This window comes from Cyclopterus lumpus, chromosome 13 (assembly GCF_009769545.1).
Source record: "Cyclopterus lumpus isolate fCycLum1 chromosome 13, fCycLum1.pri, whole genome shotgun sequence".
Lineage (NCBI taxonomy): Eukaryota > Metazoa > Chordata > Actinopteri > Perciformes > Cyclopteridae > Cyclopterus > Cyclopterus lumpus.
In genome coordinates, this window is record NC_046978.1 from 21467289 (window position 1) to 21479639 (window position 12351).

General features: G+C 43.5%; 2 protein-coding genes across 4 annotated transcripts in view; both read left to right on the forward strand.

Moving 5' to 3' along the window:
- The window catches only part of lrch3 (leucine-rich repeats and calponin homology (CH) domain containing 3), a 30991-nt gene extending 22961 nt beyond the window's left edge, over positions 1-8030 (forward strand). For all 3 annotated transcript variants that reach the window (XM_034548481.1, XM_034548480.1, XM_034548482.1), the window contains 4 exons: positions 925-1007; positions 1734-1871; positions 1949-2026; positions 6274-8030. In XM_034548481.1, coding sequence (XP_034404372.1) covers positions 925-1007; positions 1734-1871; positions 1949-2026; positions 6274-6417 — 443 coding nt within the window. In that variant the 3' untranslated portion in view covers positions 6418-8030. The remainder of the gene's footprint in view (positions 1-924; positions 1008-1733; positions 1872-1948; positions 2027-6273) is intronic.
- A 1660-nt stretch (positions 8031-9690) lies between these two features.
- Positions 9691-12351, forward strand: rpl35a (ribosomal protein L35a). The gene is made up of 5 exons (XM_034548529.1): positions 9691-9790; positions 10429-10464; positions 11731-11883; positions 11967-12111; positions 12263-12351. The coding sequence occupies exons 2-5, from the start codon at positions 10454-10456 to the stop codon at positions 12284-12286; spliced, it is 333 nt and encodes a 110-aa protein (XP_034404420.1). The 5' UTR covers positions 9691-9790; positions 10429-10453; the 3' UTR covers positions 12287-12351.

Genomic DNA, 12351 nt, shown 5'->3' on the forward strand with positions numbered 1-12351 from the left:
GAATATGACAATGTATGAATGGAACTCCAATCCATGAAACAGAAGGAGGTAGAGAGGAGGGGGGGCGGCGCATCAGCAGGGCCAATGGGAGGCCGGCTCACCAGCATCAGACACCTCCAGGTCCAATGGACCCTATGAGACGTGAAGTCACAACGACTCCGGGGAGGAAGCAGAGTTAATAAGGTGCAATGGAGAGATGTAAATTCATCTATAAGGAGAGAGAGAAGAGGAGAGAGGTGCTCAGTGTATCCTAAAACATCCCCCAGCAGCCTATAAGCCTATAGCAGCATATCAAGGGGCTGGACCAGGGCAAACCTGATTCAGCCCTAACTATAAGCACTATTAAAGAGGAAAGTCTTAAGTCTATTCTTGAATGAGGTGACTGTGTCTGCCTCCAGGACTGAAAGTGGAAGCTGGTTCCATAAAAGAGGAGCTTGATAACTGAAGGCTCTGGCTCCCATCCTACTTTTTAGGACTCTAGGAACCACAAGTAGCCCCACATTTAGTGAGCGCAGCTCTCTAGTGGGGCAATATGGTACTACAAGCTCCTTAAGATATGATGGTGCATCACCAATCAAGGCTTTGTAGGTGAGGAGAAGAATTTTAAATGTAATTCTTGATTTTACAGGGAGCCAGTGCAGAGCAGCTAATACAGGAGTCATGTGATCTCTTTTCTTAGTTTTTGTGAGTACACGAGCTGCAGCATTCTGGATCAACTGGAGGGATTTAAGAGACTTATTAGAGCAGCCTGATAATAAGGAGTTGCAGTAATCTAGTCTGGAAGTAACAAACGGCTATGGTTGTGCCTGTTGTACTTGTTGTCTCTGGTTCTACCTGGGTTTATCTGATCTACCTGGTTTTATCTGGTTCTGGTTCCATGGAGAACCTGCTTGGTATGTGACTCAGCTGCTCCTCTGTCCTCAGGTGATGCTGCTCAGACGCAGGACACTCCTGCTGCTCCTCCTCTGGTTGGACAAGATGCTGAGCTGGTGGAGCAGCTCAGGAAGGTTGGTACCAGGGTTCTCCAGGGTTACAGTGTTCTACACTATTACAGGGTTCTAGAGTTACAGGGTCCTACAGAGTTACAGGGTTCTACAGAGTTACAGGGTTCTACAGAGTTACAGGGTTCTCCAGGGATACAGGGTTCTACAGTATTACAGGGTTCTACAGTATTACAGGGTACTACGGTATTACAGTGTTCTAGGGTTCTCCAGTGTTACAGGGTTCTCCAGGGATACAGGGTTACACAGTGTGTTCTACACTATTACAGGGTTCTACAGTGTTACAGGATTCTCCATGGCTTCAGGGTTCTACTGGGTTACAGGGTTCTCCAGTGTTACAAGGTTCTACAGTGTTACAGGATTCCACAGGGTTCTCCAGTGTTACAGGGTTCTACAGTATTACAGGATTCTACAGGCTTAGTGTTCTCCAGGGTTCTCCAGTGTTACAGGGTTCTACAGTATTCCAGGGTTACAGTGTTCTACATGGTTCTCCCATGATTACAGGATTCTACAGGCTTAGTGTTCTCCAGGGTTCTCCAGTGTTACAGGGTTCTACAGTATTCCAGGGTTACAGTGTTCTACATGGTTCTCCCATGATTACAGGATTCTACAGGCTTAATGTTCTACAGGGTTCTCCAGTGTTACAGGATTCTCCAGGGTTACAGTGTTTTACAGTATTACAGGGTTCTACAGGGTTCTACAGTCTATCTGTCCGTCTGTCTCTCTGTCCAGAACATCGAGGCTCGTCTGAAGGTGTCGTTGCCGAGCGACCTGGGAGCAGCTCTGACAGACGGGGTGGTCCTCTGTCACCTGGCCAATCACGTGAGACCTCGGTCTGTCCCCAGCATCCACGTCCCCTCCCCCGCTGTGGTGAGTGTTGTTGTTGTTGTTGTTCTGGCTGAGAGCTGCTGCGGGTTATTATTATAACTCTGGTTCTGGTTCCGCAGCCTAAACTCACGATGGCCAAATGTCGACGAAACGTTGAGAACTTCCTTGATGCGTGTCGCAGGATCGGCGTTCCACAGGTAACTCAGACCACACCTCACCTGTGATACCTGTTATTGATTCTGAAGATGAGGTTACAAAGAATGAATTTAGGACAGGGACGCCACAGGAACCATTGATCTGATGGACCAGGCGGGCGTGGCCTCGCTCCAGGATCTGTGACATCACGTTCTGCTTCTCCTCACCTAACAACTTTCTTTCTTCTCTTTCATCTTCCCGCCTTTCATGAATCTGTTTTTTTATTTCATTCTATGCATCTGTCCATCACACCCCAACCCTCAGGACCGTCTCTGCTCAGTGGGGGAGGTCCTGGAGGGGGAAGGTGGCGGTGTTTACGGGACGGTGGGTGTATTGCTCTCTATGGCTCCGCCCCCAACCGCCCCGCCCCCCCGGGTACAGCTGGCGGGCTTCGCCTTCTTCTACCTGTCCATTATGTCGGCACTGTGTGCCATCTACGTGCACCTTGCGCCTCACGTCTGAACCCAACCTGTTCGGAAGTGTCTCATTACACCGAAATAACTATTGAAGTAAGATTCACAGCTCGGAACTTAAAGTAATTGTTAAACCTCAGTTTATAAGAAGAGGCCGTCGTCATGGTGACAACTCGCGTTGGTTTGTGGATGTTTTGAAGCCATCGCCATCTTGTTTACTCCGCAACCAGAGACCAGGAAGTGACCATATCTGGAATGAGGTAGGGTCATTTATATAGACTTCTATACAACCAGAGGAGTCGCCCCCTGGTGGTCAGGAGAGAGAATGCAGCTTTAACACATGAAGCATAGACTTCTATACAACCAGAGGAGTCGCTCCCTGGTGGTCAGGAGAGAGAATGCAGCTTTAACACATGAAGCATAGACTTCTATACAACCAGAGGAGTCGCCCCCTGGTGGTCAGTAGAGAGAATGCAGCTTTAACACATGAAGCATAGACTTCTATACAACCAGAGGAGTCGCTCCCTGGTGGTCAGGAGAGAGAATGCAGCTTTAACACATGAAGCATAGACTTCTATACAACCAGAGGAGTCGCCCCCTGGTGGTCAGTAGAGAGAATGCAGCTTTAACACATGAAGCATAGACTTCTATACAACCAGAGGAGTCGCTCCCTGGTGGTCAGTCGAGAGAATGCAGCTTTAACACATGAAGCATAGACTTCTATACAACCAGAGGAGTCGCCCCTGGTGGTCAGGAGAGAGAATGCAGCTTTAACACATGAAGCGTAGACTTCTATACAACCAGAGGAGTCGCCCCCTGGTGGTCAGGAGAGAGAATGCAGCTTTAACACATGAAGCGTAGACTTCTATACAACCAGAGGAGTCGCCCCCTGGTGATCAGGAGAGAGAATGCAGCTTTAAGACATGAAGTATATACTAATCTTTAAAGAACCGGAGGTTGCCTCCTGGGTTAAACAAGAACTTGGAACATCATCTGTCCAGTACTATTAAAGAGGAAAGTCTTAAGTCTGTTCTTAAATGAGGTGACTGTGTCTGCCTCCAGGACTGAAATTGGAAGCTGGCTTTCACCTACTCATCACTTGTTCTACTGAATATAAAACTTGATTTACTCTGTGATGGTTAACATTAGACTGTAAGGGGGGGCTAAACTGATCAGGATCAATAAAGGTCCGTTACACCACTAAGTTGGACCTTTTAACTTTGGACTTCTTGATATCATCCCCAATCCTTAACTTGACTTAACTTGTCTTCACTTAACTTGACTGGGACTAGTTGGTCTTTACTTGTCCTTTATTTGGACTTGTTGACCTAGGACTAGTTGATGTTTACTTGTCCTTTATTTGGACTTGTTGACCTAGGACTAGTTGGTGTTTACTTGTCCTTTATTTGGGACTTGTTGACCTAGGACTAGTTGATGTTTACTTGTCCTTTATTTGGACTTGTTGACCTAGGACTAGTTGGTGTTTACTTGTCCTTTATTTGGGACTTGTTGACCTAGTACTAGTTGGTGTTTACTTGTCCTTTATTTGGACTTGTTGACCTAGGACTAGTTGATGTTTACTTGTCCTTTATTTGGGACTTGTTGACCTAGGACTAGTTGATGTTTACTTGTCCTTTATTTGGGACTTGTTGACCTAGGACTAGTTGATGTTTACTTGTCCTTTATTTGGAACTTGTTGACCTAGGACTAGTTGATGTTTACTTGTCCTTTATTTGGACTTGTTGACCTTGTACTAGTTGGTGTTTACTTGTCCTTTATTTGGGACTTGTTGACCTTGTACTAGTTAGTGTTTACTTGTCCTTTATTTGGACTTGTTGACCTTGTACTAGTTGGTGTTTACTTGTCCTTTATTTGGGACTTGTTGACCTAGGACTAGTTGATGTTTACTTGTCCTTTATTTGGAACTTGTTGACCTTGTACTAGTTGGTGTTTACTTGTCCTTTATTTGGGACTTGTTGACCTAGGACTAGTTGATGTTTACTTGTCCTTTATTTGGGACTTGTTGACCTTGTACTAGTTGGTGTTTACTTGTCCTTTATTTGGGACTTGTTGACCTAGGACTAGTTGATGTTTACTTGTCCTTTATTTGGGACTTGTTGACCTTGTACTAGTTGGTGTTTACTTGTCCTTTATTTGGGACTTGTTGACCTAGGACTAGTTGATGTTTACTTGTCCTTTATTTGGACTTGTTGACCTTGTACTAGTTGGTGTTTACTTGTCCTTTATTTGGGACTTGTTGACCTTGTACTAGTTAGTGTTTACTTGTCCTTTATTTGGACTTGTTGACCTTGTACTAGTTGGTGTTTACTTGTCCTTTATTTGGGACTTGTTGACCTAGGACTAGTTGATGTTTACTTGTCCTTTATTTGGAACTTGTTGACCTTGTACTAGTTGGTGTTTACTTGTCCTTTATTTGGGACTTGTTGACCTAGGACTAGTTGATGTTTACTTGTCCTTTATTTGGGACTTGTTGACCTTGTACTAGTTGGTGTTTACTTGTCCTTTATTTGGGACTTGTTGACCTAGGACTAGTTGATGTTTACTTGTCCTTTATTTGGACTTGTTGACCTAGGACTAGTTGATGTTTACTTGTCCTTTATTTGGACTTGTTGACCTAGGACTAGTTGGTGTTTACAGAGTGGAGTTGTCGATGGTGAGGCAGAAGTTGTGACTGGTTTTGGTGAGAGATTTGGGGCCGATGATGATCATATCCGATTTATCACAGTTGAGTTTGAGAAAGTTGGTTTTCATCCATGATTTAATGTCAGTGAGGCAGTTGGTCAGAGTGGAGTGAGGAGTAGTGGTAATGGCCTTTGTGGAGCTGTAGAGCTGGACATCATCAGCGTAGCAGTGGAAGAGGAGACCGTGATGACGTATGATGTTTCCAAGAGGGAGCAGGTAGAGGTTGAACAGAAGAGGACCAAGCACCGAACCCTGGGGGACGCCCTGAGACAGAGGAGCAGTGGAGGAGGTGCAGTTGTTGATGCTGATGAATTGTTGTCTGTTTGTTAGATATGATTTGAGCCAGGAGAGAGCAGTTCCACTGATGTTGAGGGACGATTCGAGGCGGGAGAGGAGGATGTTGTGGTTGATGGTGTCGAAGGCTGCAGTGAGATCCAGGAGAAGGAGAATGTTGAGGTGGCCAGAGTCTGAGGAGAGGAGGAGGTCATTGGTGACTTTGAGAAGGGCTGTGAGCGGAAACCAGATTGAAAGAGATTTTAAAGAGATAAGGAGTGAGGATGAGGATGAGGTGGTGATGCTGAAGATGAATAAACTGAAGTGCAGAAGCTCGTGTGTGTCTTCAACTTTTTCTTGTAAAAGAAGCTCAAAGAACATGATGATGTCAAAACTAGAGGATCGTTTTTATTTATCAAGTCAATATTTTATGTTGAATGTTTGATTTGTGTAATAAGAGAGATAACAGGTTATGTGGAATATAATCTGACCTATATTAATATATAACACCTAGATATGTTTAATATGTATATAACATTAATAAAGAATATATTAATATATTTAACATTAATATTATATAAAATATTAATGTTATTTAACTTTATATTTATATTATATATTATAATTAATTATATTATTAAACAATATTATATAAAATATATACATAATATTAAAACAAGAGTCCTTTCTCACCCATTCATTCCTCCATCAGTTCATTTTGTTTCTCCATCCCTTGTGTTGCCATGGTTACTGTTGATTTACTCTTTGTTTTGGTTTACCATCCGTTGACCCCCCCCCCCCCCCCCCTCCTTTTCTTTTGTCCCGCTATGTGTCTTCTTCTGTGGTGTCCGTCGCCGTAGACTCAGTTGTGTCTTCCTCTCCACATCCTGGAGGAGCGAGGGCTCCCCCAGGTGGCCGGTACCGTCGGTGCCCTGCTGGACCTGGCCCCGCCCAGACATCCCGTCTCCACAACGACGACACCTGGCCCCCCCGCCAGCATGTAGACACCACCACCGCACGCGCTCAGTCCACTTCCTGTTCCGCTCAGTCCACTTCCTGTCACGCTCAGTCCACTTCATGTTTCGCGCAGTCCACTTCCTGTCACGCTCAGTCTACTTCCTGTTCCGCTATGTCCACTTCCTATTCTGCTCAATTCGCTTCCTTTTACGCACAATCCATTTCCTGTCACGCTCAATCCACTTCCTGTCATGCTCAGTCCACTTCATGTTCCGCTCAGTCCGCTTCCTGTTCCGCTATGTCCACTTCCTGTCACACTCAGTCCGCTTCCTGTTCCACTACGTCCACTTCCTGTTCCGCTATGTCCACTTCCTATTCTGCTCAATCCGCTTCCTTTTACGCACAGTCCATTTCCTGTCACGCTCAATCCACTTCCTGTCACGCTCAGTCCGCTTCCTGTTCCGCTATGTCCACTTCCTTTTACGCTCAGTCCATTTCCTGTCACGCTCAATCCACTTCCTGTCACGCTCAGTCCGCTTCCTGTTCCGCTATGTCCACTTCCTTTTACGCTCAGTCCATTTCCTGTCGCGCTCAGTCCACTTCCTTTTACGCTCAGTCCATTTCCTGTCGCGCTCAGTCCACTTCCTTTTACGCTCAGTCCATTTCCTGTCACGCTCAGTCCACTTCCTTTTTACGCTCAATCCATTTCCTGTCACGCTCAGTCTGCTTCCTGTTAGTTTTAAAGGATCTGATGGAGAAACAAGTTCAAAAGCTCACAGTTTAAAATCACCTGTTGCGGTCTCACCTGGTGCGGTCTCACCTGGTGCGGTCTCACCTGGTGCGGTCTCACGTGCAGGAACCGAACAGGAACTAGAACCCTAAAATAGTTTGTGATGTGATGAACATTGAATGTATCTCGTTACTTTGAGCTTTGATTTTATTTATTTTTAAGATATTTACGCTAATGTAGCTCAATGCTAATGTAGCTCAATGCTAATGTAGCTCAATGCTAATGTAGCTCAATGCTAATGTTCCTTTTAAAACAGTTGAGCCTTAAAATGAAATGTGTGTTTCTGCTAATTTCTAAACACAGCAAGTTTATTAACATAAAGCCAATGTAGCTCTCTGCTAATGATAGCTAACATTTTCAGTCTTGTTTCTAACACAGCTAGCTGTAAATATAAGGCAATACTAATTAGTTAAGGTGGCTCAGTGCTAACGCTAAGGTAGCTCAGTGCTAATGTTAGCTAATATTGTACTGGAGCTAAGCTAGCTCAATGCTAACATGTCAGCTGGTTTCTCCGTCAGATCCAAATGTAAGAATTTAGTTTGTTATTTAACGCTTTGAGTTCTGATTGGACTTCAGTTTGAGTGACATCAGGAACTGTGTGAGGACCGTCGTTCACCCTGAACTCTGACTGGCAGGATGTTTGTTGTTGTCAGGTGGAGGTCTCTCTGTTCACGCCATTGTTTTTCTTGTTTAATGTTTCACAGCAGACAGACAGGTGAACCTGTTAGAGGCTCCTTCACCACCTGGTTGATCCTCCACTTTTATGACATCATCAATAAACTGTTTCATTGATCATGATGATCTGAGGATCATAATTATTAATTAGTGTAAAATATTGAAGATAAGAATAAAACTTTATTTACAAACTTCTGTTACAGATGTAATTATTTTTTTAATTTATATTTTTTTAACAGTAAAATTGTTCAGTAATTTATTGAATAATTTTCTGTATTTATGAGGACGACTTGTTTCTGCCAAAGTGACCAGCTGTTTTTTACCTGCAGAGAAACGATGAATGAGTTTTATTGTGAAAAGACTTTAATAACTAACGAGTCTGATTGGAGGAGGACCACCAGGTGCTGACAAGCTTCTTTCCATGTTTCTGTTGCATTCTGGGACATTTTTTATGTTCTACAGCCACACTACACTCTTCATTGAATATATGTGTACTAAATATATTCTCTCTCTCTCTCTCTATATATATATATATATATATATATATGTATATATATATATATATATATATATATATATATATATATGTGTATATATATATATATATATATATATGTATATATGAGCAGTTCACCCAAACATGAGTCCTGATTTACGTTTATAATTATGACATAATGCTGCATTCATGGACGTGGGACACGAGGAAGTCCTTCCTCTGATCCCTTTGTTCCTATTTGGCCTGAACGCAGCGTCACACTGGGGCCAGAGAGCTTCCTGTGAGGCCAAACTCGGGGCTCTGACTGACAGGATGCTGTCCAATCACTGTCCTGAGCAGACAGGTGTTTTCGTGGACCAATCAGGAGGATTCTGTTATGTACAGCTGTTTTATGTTTATTTTCTTGTTGGTCTCCTGTGGTGGGCGGGGTCATGTGACTTCATGTGGTGTTAAAGGACATTCCACCAGTTGTCTTCCTTAGGACAAGCGTTTCTCACCTTGTTGTCTTTGAACTGTATAAAAGATTTGAACACGTCTGTATGAAGAGTTGACTTTAAGTGCTTTAAATAAATATTTTAATTTGACTCTTTTCTCTGTCTGACTCTGCTAGAAGCAAATGATTTAAAAACGTTACATTTCAAAATAAAAGACCCAAAATTTGCCTTCCAATTATAAGCTTTTATTAAAGACGATGAGTGTCAAACACATTCAACAACTGACAAGATTACAGTGAAAATACAAATAAAATATACATTTGCATTCATTTAAACAAATGCATCAAACATTCAGTAGCAAAAAACATTTTAAGTAAATACATCAGACCATAACTGAATCCTGTTCAACAGATTCTCAACAATCTATAAGAAGATTAGTATAATATACATATATATATATATACACACACACACACACACACATAGTATATTATACTAATCTTCTTATGCAGGTCCTCACACATGATGCAAGTTATCATCGTTATTTTGCAGCTTCACAGCTCAACAACAGTTATTAATATTAAGTCAATGTTACCTGTGAGTATGTACCTTCACATGTCAATCAACGTTGTATATTATTTGCATCATATCCTCGTGGGGAGAAGAGCAACTTGACAAATGGGCTAGTTGGTCTTTTTTAATAAATACATATTTTAATTATCATTATTTATGTTGCAGCTGTCTAAACACAATTACAAGTTTTATACATACAACTTTTTTAATTCGCTAAAATAATAAAGTAAGAAGTAATGAGAATAATTAAAAACAATTACAATTAAAAATAAAACACGGGGTGTCAACATTTATGGTTGTTGATCAAATAAAACCGCATCAAGTAAAAGATAAAACAACGTGAATAAATCCGTCATTTTGTTCAGGCAGCTCAGCGGACACCTCTGTTTACAATAATTTCCCAGCATTCCTTGCTCACTTTCCTTTCCGCCATCTTCTTCCCCACAGTGACGGTGAGAGACCCAACATGTCCGACTGAAACTTGCAATAAAACCTGTAATTCGGCTCATTTCTGCCCGATAGTCCGCTCCGGTGACCGGGCGGCTCGTTCTCCGATCACCGGGAGCTTTGAGTCGCCGGTTCGGTTCGTGATGGCAGAGATTTAGTTCGGATATCAGCGGCTATCGCAGCCCTGCAGAGCGGCCGCTGCTCGGCTCCACGCAGAGACGCGTCCCGGTGATCGGAGAACATAGCGGCGTTAAGACCGTGAGGGTCTCCCGGTGTGTTAGTTATGTACCGGGAGTCTACCGGTAACAACGAGTGGAGGCACGCTCAGCTAAGATTAGCATCTGTGTGTGTGTAACAAACTGTGGTTAGTCTAACACGTGACCCCAGCAGACTACCTGTACATGTTGCCTACCTGGTCGCTCTATTGGTCCCCTGTTGGTTGACTCTACTGTTGATGGAAAGGAGGTGGACACATTAATGGAAACACCCAGCACATTGTATGATAATAACACACTCGGGTATAACCGTTGACGTTAAGTAAAATTAACACTAAATATGAATTTGAGGAAGCGTCTTCACTGTAATAAAGAAATGTGTCCTGATGTCAAAGCTGCAGGTGATCATGTGACGTCTTTGTGTGCAGGTGACTCACCTGGAAAAGACTGACGATGCCTGGAAGGTAAGCCATACACCTGTTTGTCTCTCCTGTGTCCTACTTGTCTACACATTCAACTGTTTCATCACACTGTATCACTGACTCTGTGTTTGATTGGTCACACTGTATCACTGACACTGTGTTTGATTGGTCAGACTGTATCACTGACACTGTGTTTGATTGGTCACACTGTATCACTGACTCTGTGTTTGATTGGTCAGACTGTATCACTGACTCTGTGTTTAATTGGTCACACTGTATCACTGACTCTGTGTTTGATTGGTCAGACTGTATCACTGACTCTGTGTTTGATTGGTCACACTGTATCACTGACTCTGTGTTTGATTGGTCACACTGTATCACTGACTCTGTGTTTGATTGGTCACACTGTATCACTGACTCTGTGTTTGATTGGTCACACTGTATCACTGACTCTGTGTTTGATTGGTCACACTGTATCACTGACTCTGTGTTTGATTGGTCACACTGTATCACTGACTCTGTGTTTGATTGGTCACACTGTATCACTGACTCTGTGTTTGATTGGGCAGACTGTATCACTGACTGTGTGTTTGATTGGTCACACTGTATCACTGACACTGTTTGATTGGGCAGACTGTATCACTGACTCTGTGTTTGATTGGGCAGACTGTATCACTGACTGTGTTTGATTGGTCAGACTGTATCACTGACTGTGTTTGATTGGTCAGACTGTATCACTGACTCTGTTTGATTGGGCAGACTGTATCACTGACTCTGTGTTTGATTGGTCAGACTGTATCACTGACTCTGTGTTTGATTGGGCAGACTGTATCACTGACTGTGTGTTTGATTGGGCAGACTGTATCACTGACTCTGTGTTTGATTGGGCAGACTGTATCACTGACTGTGTGTTTGATTGGGCAGACTGTATCACTGACTCTGTGTTTGATTGGGCAGACTGTATCACTGACTCTGTGTTTGATTGGGCAGACTGTATCATTGACTGTTTGATTGGTCACACTGTATCACTGACTGTGTTTGATTGGTCAGACTGTATCACTGACTGTGTTTGATTGGTCAGACTGTATCACTGACTCTGTGTTTGATTGGTCAGACTGTATCACTGACTGTGTTTGATTGGGCAGACTGTATCACTGACTCTGTTTGATTGGGCAGACTGTATCACTGACTCTGTGTTTGATTGGGCAGACTGTATCACTGACTCTGTGTTTGATTGGGCAGACTGTATCACTGACTCTGTGTTTGATTGGGCAGACTGTATCACTGACTCTGTGTTTGATTGGGCAGACTGTGGAGTAAAGCCATCTTCACCGGCTATAAGCGCGGTCTGAGGAACCAGCGTGAACACACGGCGCTGCTGAAGGTGGAGGGCTGCTACACCCGAGACGAGGTGGACTTCTACCTGGGGAAGCGCTGCGCCTACGTCTACAAGGCCAAGAAGTGAGCACCTGGTCACACCTGTTGATGAACCAATGAAACGGTCCGGATGGTGTAGTTAACTAAGCCCCACGTTATGTCTGCAGGAACACGGTGACGCCAGGTGGCAAACCCAACAAGACCCGTGTGATCTGGGGGAAGGTGACCCGAGCCCACGGGAGTAGCGGGATGGTCCGAGCCAAGTTCAGCAGCAATCTGCCGGCCAAGGCCATGGGACACCGAGTCAGGGTGGTGAGTTCAGGGACCTGCTTTAATTTATTTATTATTAGATTCTGGTCTGAATTATGAACATAGTGGAGCTGCACCGTAGTACTTCTATTGTCATGTCTCTGCAGCTCTCAGATCAGATGTTACTGATGAACTACTTGTGACTTCTTTCCAGATGCTGTATCCGTCTCGAGTGTAAGAGGAAACGTCTGCAGCGTCGATGTTCTTGTTTGTACAGAAACAATAAAACTGATGTCAGGTCCA

Excerpts from the sequence above, each read along its gene's own strand:
- rpl35a (XM_034548529.1), top strand. Across the intron at positions 11,884-11,966 it reads TACGTCTACAAGGCCAAGAA|GAACACGGTGACGCCAGGTG; the intron begins GTGAGCACCTGG and ends TTATGTCTGCAG. Across the intron at positions 12,112-12,262 it reads TGGGACACCGAGTCAGGGTG|ATGCTGTATCCGTCTCGAGT; the intron begins GTGAGTTCAGGG and ends ACTTCTTTCCAG.